At 43.5% G+C, this 23410-nt stretch overlaps 1 protein-coding gene across 2 annotated transcripts in view; it reads left to right on the top strand.

Moving 5' to 3' along the window:
• PLCL2 (phospholipase C like 2) overlaps positions 1–16011 on the top strand; it is a 197632-nt gene extending 181621 nt beyond the window's left edge. For both annotated transcript variants that reach the window (XM_040480116.1, XM_040480117.1), the window contains exon 6: positions 15160–16011. In XM_040480116.1, coding sequence (XP_040336050.1) covers positions 15160–15339 — 180 coding nt within the window. In that variant the 3' untranslated portion in view covers positions 15340–16011. The remainder of the gene's footprint in view (positions 1–15159) is intronic.
• Positions 16012–23410: the final 7399 nt, after the last annotated feature.

The raw sequence follows: 23410 nt of genomic DNA, 5'->3' as shown, positions 1-23410 counted from the left end.
CTGGGATGCAGGGCTGGTTCAACATTCGCAAATCAATCAACGTGATACATCACATTAACAAAAAAAAAGAGAAAAACCATATGATCCTGTCAATCGATGCAGAAAAGGCCTTTGACAAAATCCAGCACCCTTTCTTAATAAAAACCCTTGAGAAAGTCGGGATAGAAGGAACATACTTAAAGATCATAAAAGCCATTTATGAAAAGCCCACAGCTAACATCATCCTCAACGGGGAAAAACTGAGAGCTTTTTCCCTGAGATCAGGAACACGACAGGGATGCCCACTCTCACCGCTGTTGTTTAACATAGTGCTGGAAGTTCTAGCATCAGCAATCAGACAACAAAAGGAAATCAAAGGCATCAAAATTGGCAAAGATGAAGTCAAGCTTTCGCTTTTTGCAGATGACATGATATTATACATGGAAAATCCGATAGACTCCACCAAAAGTCTGCTAGAACTGATACATGAATTCAGCAAAGTTGCAGGATACAAAATCAATGTACAGAAATCAGTTGCATTCTTATACACTAACAATGAAGCAACAGAAAGACAAATAAAGAAACTGATCCCATTCACAATTGCACCAAGAAGCATAAAATACCTAGGAATAAATCTAACCAAAGATGTAAAGGATCTGTATGCTGAAAACTATAGAAAGCTTATGAAGGTAATTGAAGAAGATTTAAAGAAATGGAAAGACATTCCCTGCTCATGGATTGGAAGAATAAATATTGTCAAAATGTCAATACTACCCAAAGCTATCTACACATTCAATGCAATCCCAATCAAAATTGCACCAGCATTCTTCTCGAAACTAGAACAAGCAATCCTAAAATTCATATGGAACCACAAAAGGCCCCGAATAGCCAAAGTAATTTTGAAGAAGAAGACCAAAGCAGGAGGCATCACAATCCCAGACTTTAGCCTCTACTACAAAGCTGTCATCATCAAGACAGCATGGTATTGGCACAAAAACAGACACATAGACCAATGGAATAGAATAGAAACCCCAGAACTAGACCCACAAATGTATGGCCAACTCATCTTTGACAAAGCAGGAAAGAACATCCAATGGAAAAAAGACAGTCTCTTTAGCAAATGGTGCTGGGAGAACTGGACAGCAACATGCAGAAGGTTGAAACTAGACCACTTTCTCACACCATTCACAAAAATAAACTCAAAATGGATCAAGGACCTGAATGTGAGACAGGAAACCATCAAAACCTTAGAGGAGAAAGCAGGAAAAGACCTCTCTGACCTCAGCCGTAGCAATCTCTTACTCGACACATCCCCAAAGGCAAGGGAATTAAAAGCAAAAGTGAATTACTGGGACCTTATGAAGATAAAAAGCTTCTGCACAGCAAAGGAAACAACCAACAAAACTCAAAGGCAACCAACGGAATGGGAAAAGATATTTGCAAATGACATATCGGACAAAGGGCTAGTATCCAAAATCTATAAAGAGCTCACCAAACTCCACACCCGAAAAGCAAATAACCCAGTGAAGAAATGGGCAGAAAACATGAATAGACACTTCTCTAAAGAAGACATCCGGATGGCCAACAGGCACATGAAAAGATGTTCAGCGTCGCTCCTTATCAGGGAAATACAAATCAAAACCACACTCAGGTATCACCTCACGCCAGTCAGAGTGGCCAAAATGAACAAATCAGGAGACTATAGATGCTGGAGAGGATGTGGAGAAACGGGAACCCTCTTGCACTGTTGGTGGGAATGCAAATTGGTGCAGCCGCTCTGGAAAGCAGTGTGGAGGTTCCTCAGAAAATTAAAAATAGACCTACCCTATGACCCAGCAATAGCACTGCTAGGAATTTATCCAAGGGACACAGGAGTACTGATGCATAGGGGCACTTGTACCCCAATGTTCATAGCAGCACTCTCAACAATAGCTAAATTATGGAAAGAGCCTAAATGTCCATCAACTGATGAATGGAGAAAGAAATTGTGGTTTATATACACTATGGAATACTACGTGGCAATGAGATAAATGAAATATGGCCTTTTGTAGCAACGTGGATGGAACTGGAGAGTGTGATGCTGAGTGAAATAAGCCATACAGAGAAAGACAGATACCATATGGTTTCACTCTTATGTGGATCCTGAGAAACTTAACAGGAACCCATGGGGGAGGGGAAGGAAAAAAAAAAAAAGAGGTTAGAGTGGGAGAGAGCCAAAGCATAAGAGACTGTTGAGAACTGAGAGCAAACTGAGGGTTGATGGGGGGTGGGAGGGAGGAGAGGGTGGGTGATGGGTATTGAGGAGGGCACCTTTTGGGATGAGCACTGGGTGTTTTATGGAAACCAATTTGACAATAAATTTCATATATAAATAAAAAAAATAAATAAATAAAAAAATAAAGAAAAAAATGAATAAACATGAAAAAAATTGTTTTTAAGAAATAAAAGAAAAAGGCACTCAGTTTGTGTCTTTGCAGTTTGACTGGGCTCTTAAAAGTTTCAGGACTTCTAAGAGTTGCCACTATGAATTCTGAGTTTCAGAAGTTTGTTAAATTATGTCATACCCCTTTGTTTGTTTGTTTGTTTGTTGCTTGTGTTGTGTGTGTGTGTGCGCGTGTGTGTTTGTGTGTGTGTGTGTGTGTGTGTGTGTGTGTGTGTGTTTGCCAATTTTACTATTTTTTGCTCATTTCACCAGAAATGTGGGAAGGTTATCCTGTTAATATTTTCCGCCCACCAGCTTAATTAAGAGGTTTCTCTCCCTTTATTTTTCATTTGCTAAACGCTCACTGTACTGGTGATAATTTTTATTGCTTCTATTTATTACCATTCCTAAGATGGTAGAATCTCATGGTAGAAGAGCCCTGCTTTAATTGCTCTGTTTTGGTTGTAAGAGGCAGAACTCCTGCAGGCCAGTTCACAGAGGAGGGGCGAGAGGTGCTGGCCTCGGGGAGGACTGTGAAAGGACAGGGAGCTCTGGGACCGGAAGCCGTGCTCCAGCCTCACAGGAGTAAAGGGCAGCCAGGAAGCCCAGCAGCACCCGGGGCAGCTCTTCCCCAGGGGCCGATGGTCTTCTCTCTGTCCTTCTCCCTCTGCTCACTCATGTTTCTGTTGCCCTGTGACTTACTGTGGTCTTGGTTTGACCCCGCCTGTACCTTAGAAGGTTTTATTCCAAGTTCTCAATCTGTTTGTATTTCCTAGTTCAAATTCCAAGGAGAGGAAATCTGATCGGCTGGTCCTACCCTTTCCTTTCACATCCAGACCTGCGGTCCTAAAGGTATAAGCCTCCTCTCGTATTAAGTTCTCCTTGGATCAGGTTCTCTACCTGCTTCAATCCACTGTGCTCAGGAAGGCACTGTCACATAGCACAAAATACGGCCACCTTGACTGGCTGTTTCAGTTCTCTGTTGCCATAGAACAAACCATGACAAAACTAGTGGCTTAAAACAACAGCTTCTTATTTGACATGATTCTGTGGGCTAGCTATGCTCAGCCGGGTGGTGTTTCTGCTCCCCGTGGTGTTGGTTTGGTTCAGCTGGGAGGTCAGCTGGGCCTGGAGTAGCCAAGAAGGCTCCACTCACGTGGCTGGCATGTCACCAGGGATGGCTAGAATGGCTGGGTCCCCCTCTTCTTGATCTCTCCCTTTCTCTGCATGGCCCATCGTCATTCAGTAGTCCAGCCCCAGCTTCCTTATATTGCTATGAGATTCCAAGAAAACAAAAGGAGAAGCTGCCAGGCTTCTTAAGACCACTTCCTCCATGTTACTGACCAAAGGAAATCAATTCCAGCCCACATTCAAGGGAGGGGGAAGTGGACTCCACCTCTTAGTGGATGGAGTAGCATGCCTGGACAGAGATGGAAGGAATTATGGCACCTGCCTTTGCAGATAGTCTACCACAGTGGCAGAACCTGCCAATGACGCATTTTCCCTTAGAAGGGTATAGGATACACTGTGAGGCTTGGCCACACAACCCCATAAAGTCATCAAACCCACCTTCCTGCTGCTCCCACCAGATTGGCAGCCTGCTCCACTGTCATGCAATCTTAGTTTTGTTCTGTCATACAGTATATGGAATTATCTCTCTGTCATACAGTATATGGAGTTATCTCTCTGTAACTTCATTTCTACCCACTGGTTCCAGTAATACCTTCAAAGCAGCACAGAATTATTGTATTCCCTCCTCCTCAACATCCCTTTGTACCTTTGCGAACTATCATTACCTTCTCTTAGACCTCCCTGATTCAGGTCAGACATGCTCAATCTCTGCAGATAATAGGGTGAGATGGCATCTGATCCCCTCCTCACTGGGTCCGTTGGTCTCCTGACGGCTCTGGTTTGTCAGTGTCCTTCATAAGATGGGGTGGCCAGAATTATCCCCATACTTTGGATACGCGGTGCACTGACGGCCCCAGGGTAGGACTCATCAGTATGGTTTTCTTCTTAATCTGAAAATTATCTTACTGTCAATACAGGCCAAAATTATGCTGGATTTTCTAGCACCTGTGTCATATCACAGACTCAAATAAAGTTTATTACAACCCCAAGATGTTTTCCAGAAGGATTGCTGCCAAGCCAGCTCTTCCTGTTCCGCACCATCCGCCCTCAAAACCAAGACTAAAAGCTAAGCCCTAGAAGTAATTAGAGATTTGTTCTCTCTAGGAAAATGAGACTTCTGCCAAAAATAAATAGTTAAACCAGACAGTCTTTGCACCTGCTGAGACGTTCATCTTGATTTTGTTTTTACCTGAGGTATAGTACTTACCTTGAAGACTGAAGACTGATATTTGTTTCTTTTCTGAACATTGCTGTGATGGCCCATGGGCAACTCCTTTTCTTTATTGATGTTAATATCCTTTAGTTATTTTATGTACTAGGTGATGTATTATGCTGCCTGTTTTCCTGAAAATCTGTAATTGGCTGGAAGCCATTCCTCTCTTTAGCATGTGAAGACTCTTCAGAATGGCTCAGAAAACCAAACTATGGTAGTGCCTGTCATTAGGCAGGCTGTACTTTCTGGCCCATTTAAAACACAGTAAAACCTCAGACCTTGGATCCCACTAATGTGGAATTTGTGATCACTCAGCTAACGTTTAATCGTGCAAAAAGTGTGCTTAAAAAATTAACAGTGCGAGGGAAGTGCTTGTGCGTGCTGTTTTTACTAGCGTTTTCGAAGCTTCCGTGTTCGTGGCCCTGGCCCTGCTCATCCCTCAGCATCCCCTTGCTCTCCACTTCTCTCTCTACACACTGGGCACACTGCCCTTGCTCCCCTCTGGCCCTGGCCCCTTTGCCTGGAACACTCTCTTGACCTCCTGTCTTCTATGCTTAGGTCATGGCTCACTTCCACCGTCTGCAGCCTCCAACGGCACCTCCTGAAATCCTCACCCCCCCCCCCCACCACGTGAGCCACCAGCTTTGTGTCAGGGGAGGTCATCTCCCACTGTAGGGGCCAGCTCTCACTGCCAGTGTGAGACTTAGCTTTTCCCATGCTCATTCCCATTATCAGAGGGAGATGTAACCACAGTTGGAACTCAGAAAGCTTTGTAGCATAGAAATCATGCTACCAAGCCATGGTTAGGCCCCAAAGGCATCACTTGTTGGAGTCGTAGAGTCACGTGTGGAAGAAAGGCAGCGTCTTCCACAGCCCCTTGGCCTCTGCTGAAATCGTTTCCCGCCCATGTCAAGGCCCAACTTAGACACCACGCCTTCTCCACTGTGCTGCCTAGGAATGCCTGGGAGCAACCCCCCCCCCCATATTTGTTGAGTGACACGTAAAATAGTTTCCGAGGTGAAAGACACCTACTCTGAATTTAAATCGCATCTTATATTAAAAATTTTAAATTAAAGTATGCATAAACCTTTGAGCACAACCTTTGTGAAGTTGAGGGACAACTGTAAATGTGATGAAATAGCCAAAATATTGGCAGCGGGGAGGGGATCGAGGTGCAAGGATAGTCCTGGATGAACCCACTTTGCTTGCATAATCAGGACACTGCTTCATACAGCTTAAATGTCTCTCTGGATTAAGGTGAAGACTAAGGGTTAGGAGTCTTGCTCCCAGAACCGTTCTTCATACTCTCAGAGGGCCTTTCCACCTGGCCAGCACCTGCGAACCCTTTGGGATGGAGTTAGGGGAGACGGAAGGCAGTCTTCTTGCTGAGAAGAGAGGAATTCACTTGCAATTCACATTCCACTCCCTTCACACATGTGACTGAGCACAGGGGAAGCCAATAGGACAGAAAAAAATCATGAAACATTTAACATGCATTTATCGTCCCACAGCCGAGCACATGCTGCTATGCTCTGTTGCTCCAACTTCAGGTGACTGATGATCAGGGGATCTTTGTTCAAGTGTAAGGTTTAGTAAGACGTCAGTAGGAAGAAGGCCTTCCTTAACTCTGACAAATGTGCTACAGCCTTGGCCAGCCACACGGGCCTCTCAAGGGGAGCGTTCGGAGTGCAGTGAGGCAGCTTAGAACCGGGGCCAGGATTTCCGTGGCCCCACCATGGTGTTGTTCGCTCCCTACTCATTCAACAAATATGAATGGAAATCTGTATCTCTGTTCTTGTGTTTAAGCACAGGAAGAAGGAATTGCCAGCACCATTGGTGATGTACTGGGGTCATTAGAAATGTAGTGCACATTACACTTTGCTTGCTTTCAAGTGTCACATGTAATGTGTGGGGCTCAACTGTATAGCTTGGGCCCTGTGGTTCACTTAATCCAAAAAGAAAACAGAACACACAGAGAGAAAGTGGTATGTTTTTAAGTGTAATGCGCTGTGCAGGCTCTGCCTTGGGTAAGCCCCTTCATCGCTCTAAACTCAATGTCCTCGTCTACAAAATTGGGAATAGTAACAGCAGCTCTCACAGAACTGAGATTGTCATGAGATAGTCTTTGCGAAGGGCTTAATACAGTGCCCGGCATACGTTAGTCACTCTCTTTCCAAGAAATGTTTCCTGATTATGAGCTTGTGTTAGGGTTTTGCAATTTAGATTCTCTGGCAAGAGACAGCCAGAAAAACCCTAGGTCCCTGTGCTGTCATCTCAGAGTGATGCTGAGGGAGGGGACAGGAAAACTCTTGCAGCCTTCTGGGTGGTAGGAAAGATAAGGACGCGTGCATGGCAGATTGCTGAGTAAGGGGCCAGCGGGTGGCCGGTGCTTGGCGCTTGCAGGGTGGCAGTCTGTCTTCCTGCTGGGCCTTGGCGCTCTCCAGGTGTCTGCCCCCCCTCTCTTTATCCCAGAGTTAGCTTCATGTCTTGGGGGAGCGGAAGGTATCGGTCGAGGTGCCTAGAAGCTGCTTTGTTCCTGAGTGGACAAAGAAGCAGGAAGGAGGCAGCCTAGTCCATGCCATCCAAATGAAGCTTCTCGGGCTGGGGCCGTTAGTCCCAGAACAACCCAGAAGTCAGTGTGGGCCCCAGACATGCTGAGGTCAAACCAGACACTGATAGCTTATGTCTTTATTTGCATTAAATTAAAATTTTTTTGACTACCTTTGCACCTCCTTCAGACTCCCAAAATGGTATGGGTATCCTCTTTTTTCCTCTTCCATCCACCTGCTTATAATGTGGAAGAAACGTGTCTGCTGACTCCCAGGGAACGGCAGATGGCCATTTTTGCCCCTTCCAGCTCTCAGCCACGTGGCCGTTGCACGGATTGGTGGCAGAGGTCGGGGGAGTCTTTGTGGCCACCCTGGTTCACTCATCTCAGAAGGAGATGATTCTGTTCTTCTCTAATAGACAGTTGGATTAAAAAGCTTTGAAAAAGAATAATGGAAGTGTACAACCCCTGTAGTTTTAGCTCTAAGTCTAAATAAAAGCAGTGAATTGTGGTTGTTAATTTTAGATTCAAAAACTATGTAGGGCTAACAGATGTGCCTTGAAGTATTTTTAACATATCAAAAGCTAGGGCATCTTTTATGGTCAGACAGAAAGTTTGGTGATTGGCCAAGGGTTGAGTATGGCTGGGGCACTGGCTCTGGTGTCTGGGATCTGCCATCATTCCTTTCCCGGCTGCTCCGACCTCTGACCTGATCTCAGGCAGCCGCCGGCAGGGCCAGAAGGAGCGCAGTTGCGGCCACCTCTCCACGAGAGCCGCTGGGATCCAGCCCTGCCCTTAGCTGTGTCTTTTAAAGATTATATTCCGAGTCTAAGTAGGAACTTTAAAGATTTTGACCTCAGGTTGTTATAACTCTTTCAAGATGAAAACCAAGTAGAATAACTTATGAAATTCAAAACAGAATGTGTGAAACCAAATAGGGTTTGAGTTTCTCAACTGGAAACGTTGCAAAGCCAGCTTCGTAGGAGTCTTCAAACCCAGATGCCCTGTGTCAGTGGGCGGCAGTGTTTTAAATAGCCTTTGCTCTTTTGAAGCAACGAGATGTGAACACTGCTACAGCAAACACCATCATCACCTTGTTCACAATTGTTCTCTGCTCCCGCTGGATGCCACAATCCTGAGACGTGTCAGACGTGCGGTTGTGGGTGCACAGAACAAAATACAAGTGCTGGGGATAAAACTCAGCAGCTCCCCGGCTCTGGGGGTCCTTTGTGTCTCCCCTGGCCAGGTGTGGAAAGCCTGATCCGTTCAAAGTGTGGTAATGACCTGTCTAAACTTGGGAACCAAGATTCCACCAGATAAAGAATTCGTTATTACCACGTTAATTATCCTGTATACCATCTGGGGATTTTTCTATTTAAATGCCCCGTCATCCTGTGGCAGATCTATATATGCTGACATGGAAAGATTGCCAAGACATGATTTTTGGTGAAAAAAAGAAAACTGAAGAATGGCAGGGTTTGCTTGATTTCATTTCTGTAAAAAATACAATACCTATTCATAATATATATATAAATGCAGAGAAAAAGGTGAAGCCCATGATTGGGAGGCCACTGTGAAGATTAAAGAGGAGACTTTCACATCTTAGTCTAATTATACTCATTCAACACATTTCTTAAGCCTGTGTTGTATGCCTGGTGCTGTTGTAGGCTTGAGGGGTGAGGGTTCAGCAATGGATTGAAGACGTGAAAGTCCCAGTTCTCCTGGAACTCACATTTAATGGGAGAGACAGACAGTAAACAAAGCAACAGAGAACATGTCATGGAGAAAGCAAGGCAGGGAAGGGGCAAGAAGAGTTGGGAGCAGGAGGTGGCAGTTTTCATTTTGGAAAGGCTGTCAGGGAGTCAAGGCCCAAAGGAGGTGACAGAGCAAACTGTGTGTCTTTCTGGGGCGAGAGCCTTCCCTGCATAGGCAATGTTGAGTGTGCAACCTCCAGGCGGGGCCAGAGAGGACCTGCCGTGTCTGAGGAGCATTTAGGGGCCCAGTGTTACAGCGGCTTAGTGAACAAGGTGGGGTGAGGAAGAGGGTGAAGACAGCTCGGGGGCTGTGAGAAAGGACTTTGACTCTCAGTCTGAGTTATACGAGGAGCCACGGGTTGGGGGGTTCATGTTCTGACTGTGTTTGATTGTATGTCTCTGGCTGTCATGTTGACAGAGGAGAAGCCGGATGGCCAGTTGTCATAAACTCAGAGAGAGGTGATGGTGGTTCAGGCTGCCAGTGGCAGCAGTGAGGGTGGTAAGAAGTGCTGAGAACCTGTATATGTGTATATTTTTTGAAGACAGAGATAATGGAGGCTGCCGACAAGTGGGATGAGGGATGAAAGAAAAGGAGACGAGTCAAAGGTGGTACTAGGGTCTGTGTTCTCAGTCACTGTGAGAACGGAGTTGTCTTACCCTGAGAGGAGCTGGTTATAGAGAGGCTGGTAGGAAGGATATCAGGAACTCAGTTTTGGACACGTGAAGTCTAGGAGGACATGCCAAGGAAGCAGTTTGAATACAGACCTACTAATTTTTATTAATAAAAATATTAGAGCAGAAATCGGTGAAATTGACATCAGGAAATTAAGAGAGAAAATCAATAGAACTAAAAGATGGTTCTTTGAAAAGATCATTAAAATCAGTAAGTCTCTAGCCAGGCTAACTATGAAGGAAGGAAAAAAGAGGACACCAATTACTGATATCAGTAATGGAAGAAGGGATGTCACTACAGATCCCATGGGCATTAAAAGGACAGCAAAGGAATATGATGAACTACCCTACTCCCACAAATTTGATAACTTAGATGAGATGAACCAATTTCTTGAAAGGCACATTTTACCAAAACTCACAAGAAGAAATAGACTATTTGAATAGATTTATCTCTATTAAAGAAGTCAAATAAACAATTAATAACCTTTTAAAATGAACGCACCGGCTCACATGGGTTCACTGGTGAATTCTATCAAACATTTAAGGAAGAAATTATGCCAGTTTTTTTTTTTTTACAATCTCTTCCAGAAAATAGAGGCAGAGGGAATACTTTTTAATATATTGTACGTGGCCAGCATTTATCCTAATACCAAAACCAGATAGACATTACCAAAAAAACTACAGATCAATATCTCTTATGAACATAGATGCAGAAATCCTCAAGAAAATATTAAAAAACTGAATCCAGCAATGTATGAAAAGAATTATACACTGTGGCCCAGTGAGATTTATACCAGGTAATGAAGGTTGGTGCAACAATCGAAAATCAATCAGTGTAATAGGCTAGAGAGGAAAAATCACATGATCATCTCACTAGATAGCAAGAAGGCATCTGACAAAATCCAGTGCCCATTCATGATAAAAACTCTCAGCAAATTAGAAGAACTTCCTCAACTTGGTAAAGAACAAAACACCTTTACCTATCATACTTAATGGTGGGAACACTCAAACGTTTCCCATTAGGCAAACATAGGCAAAGAAATCCCCTGACTCTGCTGTTTTTCATCATTGTACTAGAAGCCCAAGCTAATTCAATAAGACAAGAAAGAAAAATAAAAGTTATACATTGGGAAGGAAAAAATATAACTTTGTTCACAGATGACATGATCATCTATGTAGAAATTCCAAAAGAATTGACAAAAAACTCCTGGAACTAATAAACGATTATAGCAAGGTTGCAAGATACAAGGTTAGTGTATAGAAGTCCATCACTTTCCCAGATAACAGCAATGAACAAGGGTAATTTGAAATTAAAAATATAATGCCACTTACATTAGCATCTCCAAAAATAAAATACTTAGGCATGAATCTAACAAAATATGTACAAGATCTATGTAAGGAATACTACAAAACTGATCAAATATATCAAAGAAGAAATGAATAAATGGAGAGACACTTCCTGTTCATGGATTAGAAGACTCAATATTTTCAAGATGTCATTTCTTTCCAAATTGAGCTATAGATTCAACATAATCCCAACCAAAATTCCATCAAGTTATTTTGTAGATATCGATTCTAAAGTTTATATGGAGATGCAGAAGACCCAGAATAGATGACACAGTCTTGAAGGAAAAGAACAAAGAGGAGTGACACTACCCAACTTGAGATTTACTCTAAAGTACAGTAACTGGGGCTCCTGGGTGGCTTAGTTGGTTAAGCATCTGACTCTTGATTATGCCTCAGGTCACGGTCTCTGGGTTAATGAGTTCGAGCCCTGCATCGGGCTCTGCATTGACAGTGCAGAGCCTGCTTGGGATTCTCTCTCTCATTCCCTCTCTCTCCTTCCCTGGCTCTCACTGTCTCAAAATAAATAATTAAACTTAAAAAAAAAAAAAAAAGCTATGGTAATCAGGACAGTGTAATATTGGTGAAAGAACAAAGAGATCAGTGGAACAGAATAGAGAGCCCAGAAATAGACCCACATAAATTTTAGTCAGCTGATTTTTGACTGAGGGGCAAAGGCAATACAATGGAGCAAAGATACTCATTTAAACAAATGGTGCAGGAACAACTGGACATCCACATGCAAAGAGAAAAAAAAAAATCTAGACACAGACCTTACACCCTGCACAAAAATTAACTTCGAGCCAATTGTGGGCCTAAATGGAAAACTATAAAACTTCTGGAAAATAACGTAGGAGAAAACTTAGCTTACCTTGGGTATGGTGATGACTTTTTAGGTGTAACCCCAACAGCATAGTCATGAAATAAGGAAAGAAAAGAAAGAATTTATAAGCAGGAGTCTATCAAAATTAAAAACCTCTGCTCTGCAAGACAAGTTGAGAACAAGAAGACAAGCCACAAACTTGGAGAAAATATTTGTAAAAGACACACCGGATAAGCAATGGTTACCTAAAACATACAAAGAACTTTTAAAACTCAACAATAAGAAAATGAACAATTAAACAATGGACAAAAGATCTGAGCAGACGCTTCCCCACAGCAGGCATACAGATGGCAAGTGGGCATGTGGAAAGGCGTTCAACATTATATGTCATTAGAGAACTACAGATTAAAACAAAAATTAGACACTAATGTGTACCTTTTAGGATGACCAAAATCTAAAGTGCTAACAGCACCAAATGCTGGTGAGGATGTGAAACAACAGGAACTCTCATTCACTGCTGGTGGGAACAGAAAGCGTCACGCCATTGCGGAAGACGGGATGCAGTTTCTTACCAAACTCAACATCCTCTTGCTGTATGATATTAGCAGTCATGCTCCTTTCAGTATCTACCAAAATGAATTGAAAACTCATGTCCACACGAAGTCCTGCACATGGATGTTTATAGTAGCTGTATTCATAATCACCAACACTTGGGTTTAACTGAGATGTCCTTCAGTAGGTGAGTCAATGAATAAACTGTGGTACATCCAGACGATGGAACATTATTCGGCACTAAAAACAAATGAGCTAGTAAGCCATAAAAGACATAGAGGAAAGTTAATTGCATATCACTAAGTGAAAGAAGCCAATCTTAAAAGGCTACGTACTGTAGAATTCCAACTATATAATATTCTGAAAAAGGCAAAATATTGAGTTAGTGAAAAGATCAGTGGTTGCCAGGCATTAAGGGGAAGGGAGGGATGAATAGGGGGAGCACAGAGGGTTTTTAGGGCAGTGTGACTATGCTGCGTAATGGGGCACATGTCATTGTACACTTGTCCAAACCCACAGAATGTACAACACTAAGAGTGAACCCTCGTGTAAACCATGGACTTTGGGCGATAATGATGTGCAGTGTAGGTCTATAGTTACAATAAATGTACTCCTGTGGGGCAGGATGTCAGTAGTGGAGACGGTTACGCCTCATGCGGGGATTGGGGCATACGGGAAATTTCTGTACTTAACTGCTCAGTTTTACTGTGAACCTGAAACTGCTCTAAAAAATAAAGTGAATTAATTTAAACACAATATTTGGAATTTTAAAGCACAAGTGGAATATCTAGTTACAATCTGTTAACCATAAATGTATGTAGCAATCCTGCACGTGAGGGCAAATAAAGTCTTTAACAAGAAATTATATTTCTGGCACAATATGCTATATTTATGTACAAAGACCTTACTGCTTGTAAAATTTCAGTATATGAGTTCAGTGACTAGTAAGAATGAATAAAAATGAAGCTCTTCAGTTAAACTAAGCAATGGAGCATGTATTTATAGTTACTAATTAAAGGTCTTTGTAAAGCAGGAAAATCATGAACAGTAAGTGGTAAACAGCAAACCATTCTGTGGATTCCGGCCTCATAGTGGCTTAAGATTACGCTGCAATTTAGTCTCACCAGAGGCTGAGATTTGATTGTAGTCCAGTTGCCTTCCAAGGTAAGTCCTTACCTGTTGCCTCCGCAACTGGCCCCCAGCTTTTGTTGTACAGGAGCACTTTAATGGGATGCACGCTGAGAGGCAGTTAAGGGAAAAAAAGAAACAGGAGAAAGAGGGGATAGTACCAAGAATGTAAGTATGACAAAGAAAAAGCCAAAGTATGGAGGGATGATAAAGAGAATAACAGAATGAATTTAGAGCCCGAGGAAGGAGACAAAATAGGGACAAGGAAAATAGGAGAGAAGGAAAGGTAATAGTATAAGTAGAAAGAACTATTAATGGAAGGCAGATTAAATATCAGAAGGGAAAATAGAACAAACGACCAAAGTAGGAATGTTGGAATTTACAGTGGAGTATCACATCATCTCTCCTAACCAGTAATCTTGAAATGGTCAGCTGATATATGGGTAGTTTCACCCCCCAGAGGATATCTGACAACATCTACAGACATTTTGGTTGTCACAGCTGAGGGGGTGCAACTGGTCTAAAGGGGACAAAAGAAAGCCATGGATGCTGCTCACCAGTCCAAGATGCACAAGACAGCCGTCCACGCGTCCACCCAGCCAAAGAATTCTCTGGTCAATATGTCAAAGTGATGAGGCTGACAAACTCTCCATTGACCTCTGGCATCAGCTCAGATTCCAGACTCCCAGTGACTGGTGCTTCAGTCCATCCCGTTGTGTCTTGACCTATGTGTTAGACTGCATGTATGTCAAGAGGATGGCCACACCCCACTAAAGAAATTAAGATCTGGCTAAGAAAGTTTATTGAAAGTAAAGAATCCTTTCCTTCCTTCCTCCTTTAAGCAAGTAGTCCGTGAAAACCTGCTGGGTGCCTATCTGCCAAAGCTTGCTTCAAAAGCAAGTCTTTATAATGGAGAACAGACTGGTGGTTGTCAAGGGGCTACGGATGGTGGAAGGATGGGGAAGGGTGTGACCGTAGAGTCCTGGTGCCTGGGAGGTCTCTGTGGCGGCAGGTTAGCTCTGTGTGTTGATTGCAGTGGTGGTTACGTGAATCTCCCCATGGGATGAAGTGACACAGAGCTATACGTGTACATTGCACCAACGTCAGCTGCCCGGTTTGGACCTTGTACTCTAGTTATGTAAGCCATAACCATTGGGAGAAATTTGGGGAAAGGTATATGAGACCTCTCTGTATTATATTTGCATCCTGTGAATTTATACTTACTTCAGAATGAGAAGCTAAAAATAAGGCAAATCTTAAAAGGAAAAAACCAAGATGGGCCAAACAATTTACAAAAAGATGTAATTCTAACCAGGGCAGACAGCCATGGTCCACACACACAGCATTCTATTCAGATTTATAAAGGGAAAGAACCAAAGAGGCAGCACGGTCTTGGAGCTTGATGTGGAAAACTGGGAAGACAATCTTGTTTTTTATTACAATTGACCTATTCGGATACAGTGCCAATAGCAGATAAACATGCCCTCTTGTGGCATCAAAATATTTCTATTTCAGTGGAACACCTGTATTGTCAGACTGCAACAAGAAGTCATGTTAGTCACATCTAACATTTAATTGCATGTCTTGTTACAGGGACAAGCGGATCTTTTGAAATATGCCAAGAACGAGACCTTGGAGAACCTGAAACAAATCCATTATGCTGCTGTTTCATGTGGGCTGAATAAACCAGGCACAGAAAATGCCGACGTTCAGAAGCCACGTCGGAGCCTGGAAGTCATACCTGAAAAAGCAAATGATGAAACTGGAGATTGAAGGAATTTTCTAGAAACCATTATGGAGTTTATAACTCTAGGACCAATTGTAGTCAAGTGGGACATTTGCTTTGCACTCACTAATGAAAATAATATTCGGGATTTTAAAGCACAACTGGAATAGCTAATTGCAGTCTCTTAAAACTGTGAATGTATGTAGCAATTCTGCGTGTGAAGGCAAATAAACTCTTTAACAAGAAATTATATTCCTGGCCAAAATATGCTATATTTGTATGCAAAGACATCGTTAACAGTTCCAGGGTGAACCACAGACTATTCGTTCTAGTTCCGTTGAGAAAAAATGTTTTCCTAACTGAAAACAATTTCTTAAGATGGAAATGGATTGTATTGTCAAATTAGTATTTATTGGACAGAAACCTAATCTACGCATTTTACTTCTATACGATTGCCAGAGTCTCTGGGTTATAGATGATTTTGGTGGCGTGCCTGCTGAGCCATAATTACTAGGGAGAATGTAAGTGGACAGATGCTCCGAGTCCCCAGGGGCCTTGGAGAGCCGTCGGGTACAAGGACTGCAACTCCCGGCTGAAGACACGCTGGGTAGACATACAATGTAAAAGCAGCCAATCTGGAAGCAACACATTGTAAATAGTTTTTCATTGTATGAAGTAGTGTTCACATTAAAACGATGTTTTATGATATTTCTCCTATAGCAGTACATGCACTTAATGAAAGTTTTAACTTTTAAAATTTCTAGTTAAAAATATTCTACTCTTCAGAGGAGCCGATTGTTGAACCAGCTTTGTCAAAAATGAGTTGCTTGTCTGGCCTAGCGGTTTTGCTTCGAGGAAGGTGCTCACGACTTTGCGCAACGACAGCTGACTGATTCTACCAGGAACCGAGATGCCGCTTTGTGCTTTGAATTCGCACTGGAGTGCAGGTGCCTCCAGACCGTGCAGAGGGTCCGTCAGAGGCAGTTAGAGGGGCTGGGGCACGTGTAGCTGTCCTCGGCTGGCTGGGATTTTAATCCAAGGCTTTATTTTCTAAATCGGTGAAACTTTGTGCTAGTTTTGAAAACATACCAGACACTGCAGCCTAATTACTGCTTCTCCCAAACCAAACCTGCTTTCAGATTTTGGAAGAGTAAAAGCTCTAAATCCTCAGCAACCCTCCTTGATTTGTCCATTTTCTTTTCAGTGGTTCAGGTCTGCAAGCCAGATAAATATGCGTAATCTGCTATTTCCTCCCAGTTAGGAAGACGCTCAGGCTGATATATTTAATTTATTTCTGCCCAGACTCCTAAATATCCTCTTAAAAAACAGTTTCTCTGCTCAGTTCTTGTCATTTGCATTCTAAAGAGTGTGCTTAAGTGAAGGTATGCATCTTCGCTGGCTCTAGGCACCGTGTAATTCCAGTTAGAAAATTAAACCTATCTGTCATTTGAATGATTGCGCGGTTCCCGGCGCACCCCGGCGAATGCCCGGCGGGTAGGTAGCTTCAGTTCTCTGCTCGGAAATGAACTCCACACAGAAAAAAAAAGCGGTGGGGGGGGGGGTGCGGGAGACTAGCAACGAATTAAAAGTAGCTTTATAGAATGAAAAATAAAATGATTATAATTTAGACCATTGTTAATAATCCTCGAACTCAGCTGGCAAGTAAATAGCAATATTCAACTTCACGGTGAAATCCAAAAACAATAAAAAAATGACTTTTCACAATAGAATGAGATTGAACACAATGCTACATTTACAGCCGTGGCAGGCATCAGTGGAGGTGTGGCTTGAATGACTCGGAGAGCAAGGCCCATGTGATTTGATGTAGGTCATACAGGTGTGGAATGGGCAACTTGAGGACACAAGGAGTCTGAGATGATTGCTCCTGACACTCCTTTCTAGGCGCAGGGGTTGCGGACAAGGACAATATCACACACAACCCCAGGTCACGAAGTCTGCCGGGACGGAGGGTGGAGCGGGGGTGTGGGCACTGCACCCAGCCCCGGGTTTGCTCTACTTTTCCTCAGTTAAAAAAAAGCAACCTTCTTTTGACCCATCTCTTCAAAGGAATTGGCCACGTAACGGGAACAAGAAGGCACATCAGTTGAGGAGTTGCTCCTGAAGCTGCCGTGTTCCTCCTGTCTGCCTCGTCCCCGCCCCAGTGAGGCCCCCCCATCCTTCATTAAAGAAGATGGTGGCTCAGATCAGCAGAACATGCAGTCACGGCCAACTGAGCTATTCTGTTCGTCTCCATACGGAAATGGGAACCATTCGTCACCTGGCCCTGAGCCAAAGTTATGATTTATGACCTTTGTAAGCAGGTTTCTCTTACAAAGGACTAATTGGTCTGCTCCGACTCAAACCTGTGAGGGCCTTATTATAACCCCACTAGTCAAACAAACGTGGGACACACTCCTAAGTTCATAAATTGTCGCGACAGAGGTTTGACAGGCCGGCTTCCCTCCCTCATCTCCCTTCCTTATATGGAGGAACCCCCACTTAAGTCTCTTACTGTAAGAGACTTGTTTACTTACAATAAGTCAAACAAATAACGCCCTTTAGTTTGACTAATGTGTACATCAGTCACACTGTGCACACACACTGCATCATCCCTAGTTAAGGGAAACATCTGATGGGAAGTCCATGAACACAACTGGCGTAGCTCTGGCGAGGATACAGGAACGTGAAGAGTCGGGCAGAATTGCGCAGGGACTACGGCCAATGCCTGGTGAGTTCAGTGAGAAACGAAACGTCACACTGGCAACCTGCAAACAGAGCCAAGCACCAGGTTTCCAGCAGTCGTGTGGATGACCTGTCCACAGAATAAATCCTGAGGCATCTGCTTGTGAGATGGATCCTCTCTGATACCTGAGCCGTTGCAAGTGTTGGTCTCTTTTCTGCTTCTAGCAGCTACAGCTTCTGAACGGTGGGAAAGAAGCCCTCTAAACCCCAAATGCTCACCTCCTCCGTCTCAGGGCAGGGGTGTGGCCTGGGAGTCTGGGCCAGGTAGAGTCCCTCCCCAGCTGGGTGGCCTGAGTCCTCGGGAGGATGGTCTCCACCTGCACAGAGGTGGGGCTGGACGGGGAGAGTCATCCGGCTTGCAGTCTTCGTCATGCGGCCTCATCTGGTACATTGGATACTTTGCGTTGAATCTTTAATCAAGGGTTGAAATGACATAAATGCAAAATTGACCTCAAGAGCATCACTCCCTGGTACCCACCCACTGAGTGAGAAAGCCCCGCTAGATTTCTCTTTACCGCCTTCAGTAGGAGCTCCTACCCAAGCTAGGCTTTGATCTGAACAGACCTGACATTTACCATGAATTGGAAGAATTTTCTGTTTGTTACGTTTGACAGTGGGACCCTTTGTTGGGGCTGTGTGCCAAGCAAGGACTGTATTTAGGGACTTGCATATGTCATTTTATCCTCTCAACAACTGGCAAGATACTTAACCAATATGATAGGTGAAGAGATGATGACTTTGGCCAAGGTCACAGACTGCTCAAGTTAGGATTTGAGCCCAGAGCTGCCTGCCCTGAAGCCTGTGTTCCCCAACCTCCATCTGTACTCTTCTGAATTCCAAATATATATTTCATCCTTAACTACAAGGTGGGCACTATGTCATAAGCAAGAAGGTAATTTTATTTCTCTTTCACTCTGAACATGAGCTCCCTAGAAACCACTGAGATTTGCTCTGATTTCACCGAGCACACATTTTGGACACCAGGGGCCACCATGAACAAGAGCAGACATGGTCCCAACCCACATGGAACTCACAATGTGGTTTTGAGAAGGAGACATTAAATAATTACAAAGAGAAGGTACAATTACAAGCCATGGCGAGGGCAATGGAGGGGCTACCTGGGCTCACATCCTAGCTGAGTACTGAGAGGAAGTGTGCTCAGACTCTCTTGCTTCTGTAATTGAAGGATTAAAAAAATGCTTCCTTCCCTCACAGGATTCTTGTGAGGACTGAATAAGACGGCGTGTGTAAGGTGCCTGGCTCACAGCGGACTTGCTGTATGATCATCAGTAGTGATTCTTGAAAGGTAGAGCCATGAGAGTGTACAGAGGCCTCACCCTCCTTGGGAAGATGGACTGAGTATCTATTGCTCTGAAACTCAACCCTGAGAACTTAAAACAGTCCTTATGTCTTGGGTTGGCTGGGCTCACTTCGGTGGTTCTTGCTTGGGGTCTATCATGCAGTCACTGGCAGATGTCAGCTGGGACTGCAGTCATCGGACTGGCTACACGTGCCGTCTTGCAAGATGGCACCCTCACATGGCTGGGCTGTCAGCCAAAGCATCTGCATATCATCTCTCCATGTGACTTGGACTTCCTATAGCAGGGCACTGGGTTCCAAGAGTCTGTGTTCCAGAAGACCTATCTAGAAGCTGTTAGTCTTCTTGAGACTTCTTGTGCCTAGCCTCAGAAGTCCCAGAATGTTACTTCTGCTGCATTATATTATTCAAGTATGTCACTAAGTCTGCCCAGGTTCAAGTGGGTGGAGAAATCAACTCCCTCTCTTGCTAGGGAAGCGGCAAGGTTGTCTTGCAGAAGAGGATATAGGCTAGGAGATGTTAAGATCACCTTCGGAATATGCAAGCTGCCACAGAAGATTCTCTGAGAGAGTTGTATTTTAACTGAGACCTGGAGGCAAAAATTGTCAGGAGAGGGTGAAATTCAGACAATTTAGGGAGAGCGTGTTGCCAAAGCCGGTGATGGGAGGGAGGGTGGCATGCCTGAGGACCCAGAGAAGGATAGTGAGACTGGGGTGCAGACAATGAGAGGGGGGAGGTGTGGAATGAGTGGTGGAGGGCCTTGTCAGGGATTTTGGTCTTGGTTTCCTAAAAAGCTAGTGCCCAATATTTAGTTTTATTATATCGAATCTACCTTTTATTAGTTTTACTTAATTATAGAGAAATGTATGCTCCCTGTTACTAAAAAGGTCAAATGCTAAAGAATGTGAATTAAAAAGTGCATGTGCCGCTCACACGGCCTATCTCCTGCTCCCCACGGGAGTGGTTTGGCCAGTCCTCCTCCATGCGGAGATGTTCACATGTTGCCAACAAATGCCATCCTCTCTCTGATAAGTTCCCACTTTTACTGTCAAGAAAAGTTGAAACTCTCCTTAGGGGCCGCAGAAACCAAAGAATCAAATATTTAAAGTAAAGCTGTGGCCTGGAAAGTGATGAATAGCAGTTCAATTTCATGAACTACAATACTTTTGCATTTTATCAAAGCCACAGATGTTAGGTGGAAAATAGAAATTAACAACTTAGGTGAAATATGACTATTAGAATTTATAACAACAAATGTCTTCCCTCTAAAAAGATTTTTTACTCTAAACCCAAAATCACAAAAGTCCTTTGGGAATGGATTGTTGTGGCTTGAGATTATAGGTTGAGATGAGCGTTCTGGACATATAGCGAGATATGATATAGATAATGAATATTCAAAGTATTGAAAGGTCTAATATGAGAGTAAAACTCTCCTTCCATTTCCCCCTGGCCTTAGTGCCAAGAACTTACCATGCTTAATCATTTCTGGTTTGATTCTTCTTGTAATTGCCTCCCAAATTCTAGACCAATGCTGTCCAATAGAACTTTCTGTGATAATGGAAACATCTCTATCTGTGCTATCGAATACAATAGCCACTAACCGCGTGTGGCCATAAATTTACATTTTAATTAATAAGAACTTAGTGAAATCAAAAATTTGCTTCCTCAGTCACACTAGCCGCATTTCAGTAACTCCACTGCCACATGTGGCTGGTGGCTACCATCATGGACAGGGCAGCGATAGAGAAGAGGCTCATCCCTCCGCTGCTTCTTTATCAACCTTAAGAGATCTGTGACTCTACACAAAGGAAAAGGAAAAATATGGCTCCCTTCACTGCTCCTTCTCTTTGCTTTCCCTTCATTCCCAAGCCCTGTCAGGAACATTTTCGTTTTCGTGCTGCTGGTGTACCATTATGGCGTTAAGTAGTGTATTTTAAACCGTTTCTTGATACATCAATTATTGACTATCATACTTTGATCCACTGCCGTGTTAGGTCAGGAAATTAGAGTTCTCCACTGTTTCCCTCCATTGACGCCCACCCTTGCTGACCACCACGCCCATACTTGTCACATATGTAACTTGTTTCTGGGTAACATCATATTCTGTCCCGTAACTATAAACTTCCCATGCTTCCTCTGAGATTGGTTCTAAAATTAAATAACCAGCCTTTATCATGTTATAATTTCATAAGAATTAATTTGTTATGGGAATAGTATAACTAAACCTGCCTAGAAGTAGACGGTTGGGACCCCAGGCCACAAAACCTGTGCCGTTCAAGGTGAATAGAGCTAACTTCCACTGCCAACCAAGACAGAGTAATGGGGAGCAGACCTGCCTTCCTGCATAAAACAACCAAAACCCAGAAAACAATGGATTTTGGGCACTAGACCTCAGGCAAAGAAAGAGAGTGATCCCTTGGAGGAAGTAGGCAGATGAGGTGAGCCCTGCGATTTCCCTAAGTGATTACCTTGAGAGAGCTTCCAGGCCCTGTGCCGGGAGGGGAAAGCGAGGCAGAGCCTAGAAGCACCCCTGAGTCAAGGAAGTGGGGCTGAGAACCTGGGAGACCAAGATGAGTACAGTTTGCGGGACAGGGTGCTGGAGAGGAGAGAGCTGCACAGACAGAGGACAGAGAACAGAGCTACCGAGGCCCAGTGTTCGGCAGAGTGCTCATCAGCACAAACGGAGACACTCCCTGAGGCAGGAGAGAGAACCACTCAGTCATTAGAACAGCATTTCTCAACCTTTCCAGATCATCAACCCCCTAACGAGTCATTTTAGACATTTTTTCCATAGTCACTCTCCCCCATGAAGTTTTAAGACCACACATATAAATGTAGATCCATCCAGCTATTTATGTACTGTATGCATCTCTAATATGTATGTAAAATTGTGTGTGTTTCGCTTTATATACAAACAGAGTAAAAGCTATTCTCCCAAAACTAAATCTTGCTCCTTGGGAGTAAGGAGTAAATCTTACTCCTGTGGGAGCCGCTGTCCACACAAAGGGAAACAGTGCTCATGCAGTGTTCACACAGGGCCCACAGCAGTGTGCCCGGCCACCAGCTGGACCAGAAATCCACATAATTCACAGGACCCCAAGGAGAGTACTCAGAAGCATCTTGCCTCAGGAGTGGGAACTAATTCCCTCCAGAATAGACATTGCTCTGGTCCCACCTACAAATTTTAAGAAAAGCAACGCCTAAAAAAATCAAGCTTTTCCAGCAAGTGAACTACATGCCTGAACAAAGCTCAGGAATATTTACTGGAATACACAAATATTTAGGACCCCAAAAAGTAACATTTGCAACGTCTGGTACCCAAAAAAGAGTGACCCGGCATGTAAAGAAGCAGAAAATCACAACCTATGTGAGGAGAAAAATCCACGAATTAAAACCCAGAACTGGCAGAGATGTTAGAATTAGCATACAAAAGTGTTAAAACACTTATTACAGCTGTATTCCTTATGTCCAAAAAGTGAAGTGGTTGCGTGGATGGTGTAGAAAAGACCAAAATTTGACTTCTAGAGATGGAAACATCAGCGTGTGAGTGAAAGCTACAATGGATGGGACTAACAGCAGAGTAGACCTCACAAAAGAAAAAAAAATTAGTGCCCTTGAAGCCAGCATAATAAAGACTTTCAAAAATAAAACACACAGAAGGAAAAAAAAAAAAAAGAACAAGAAAGCAAAACAAAACAGATGAACAGAGCATCAGTGGGCTGTGGGGCCATTTCAGGTGGCTTCCTATGTGTGTAACTTGAGTGCCCAAAGGAGAGGAAAAGTGGGAAGAAAAAAAAGAAAGAAAAAGAAAGAAAGACAAAGAAAGAAAAGAAAGAAGAGAAAAGAAAGAAAGAAAAAGAGAAAGAAGGAGAAACAGTTTCTACAGACACTTTTACATCCCGGAAATGCAGGAGTCTCAACACCCAAGCACAAGACATGTGAGGAAGACTACGCTATGGCACATCAATCTCGAATTGCTCAAAGCCCATAGTGATAAAGAGGAAAGTCTTAAAAGCAATCGGAGAGAAAAAGACACATTCTATGCAGAAGCATGAAAA

This window comes from Herpailurus yagouaroundi, unplaced genomic scaffold (assembly GCF_014898765.1).
Source record: "Herpailurus yagouaroundi ecotype Mexico unplaced genomic scaffold, PumYag 159, whole genome shotgun sequence".
In the NCBI taxonomy this organism is placed as follows: domain Eukaryota; kingdom Metazoa; phylum Chordata; class Mammalia; order Carnivora; family Felidae; genus Herpailurus; species Herpailurus yagouaroundi.
Note: the sequence above shows the minus strand (reverse complement) of the source record. Positions and strands in the feature narration are given on the sequence as shown.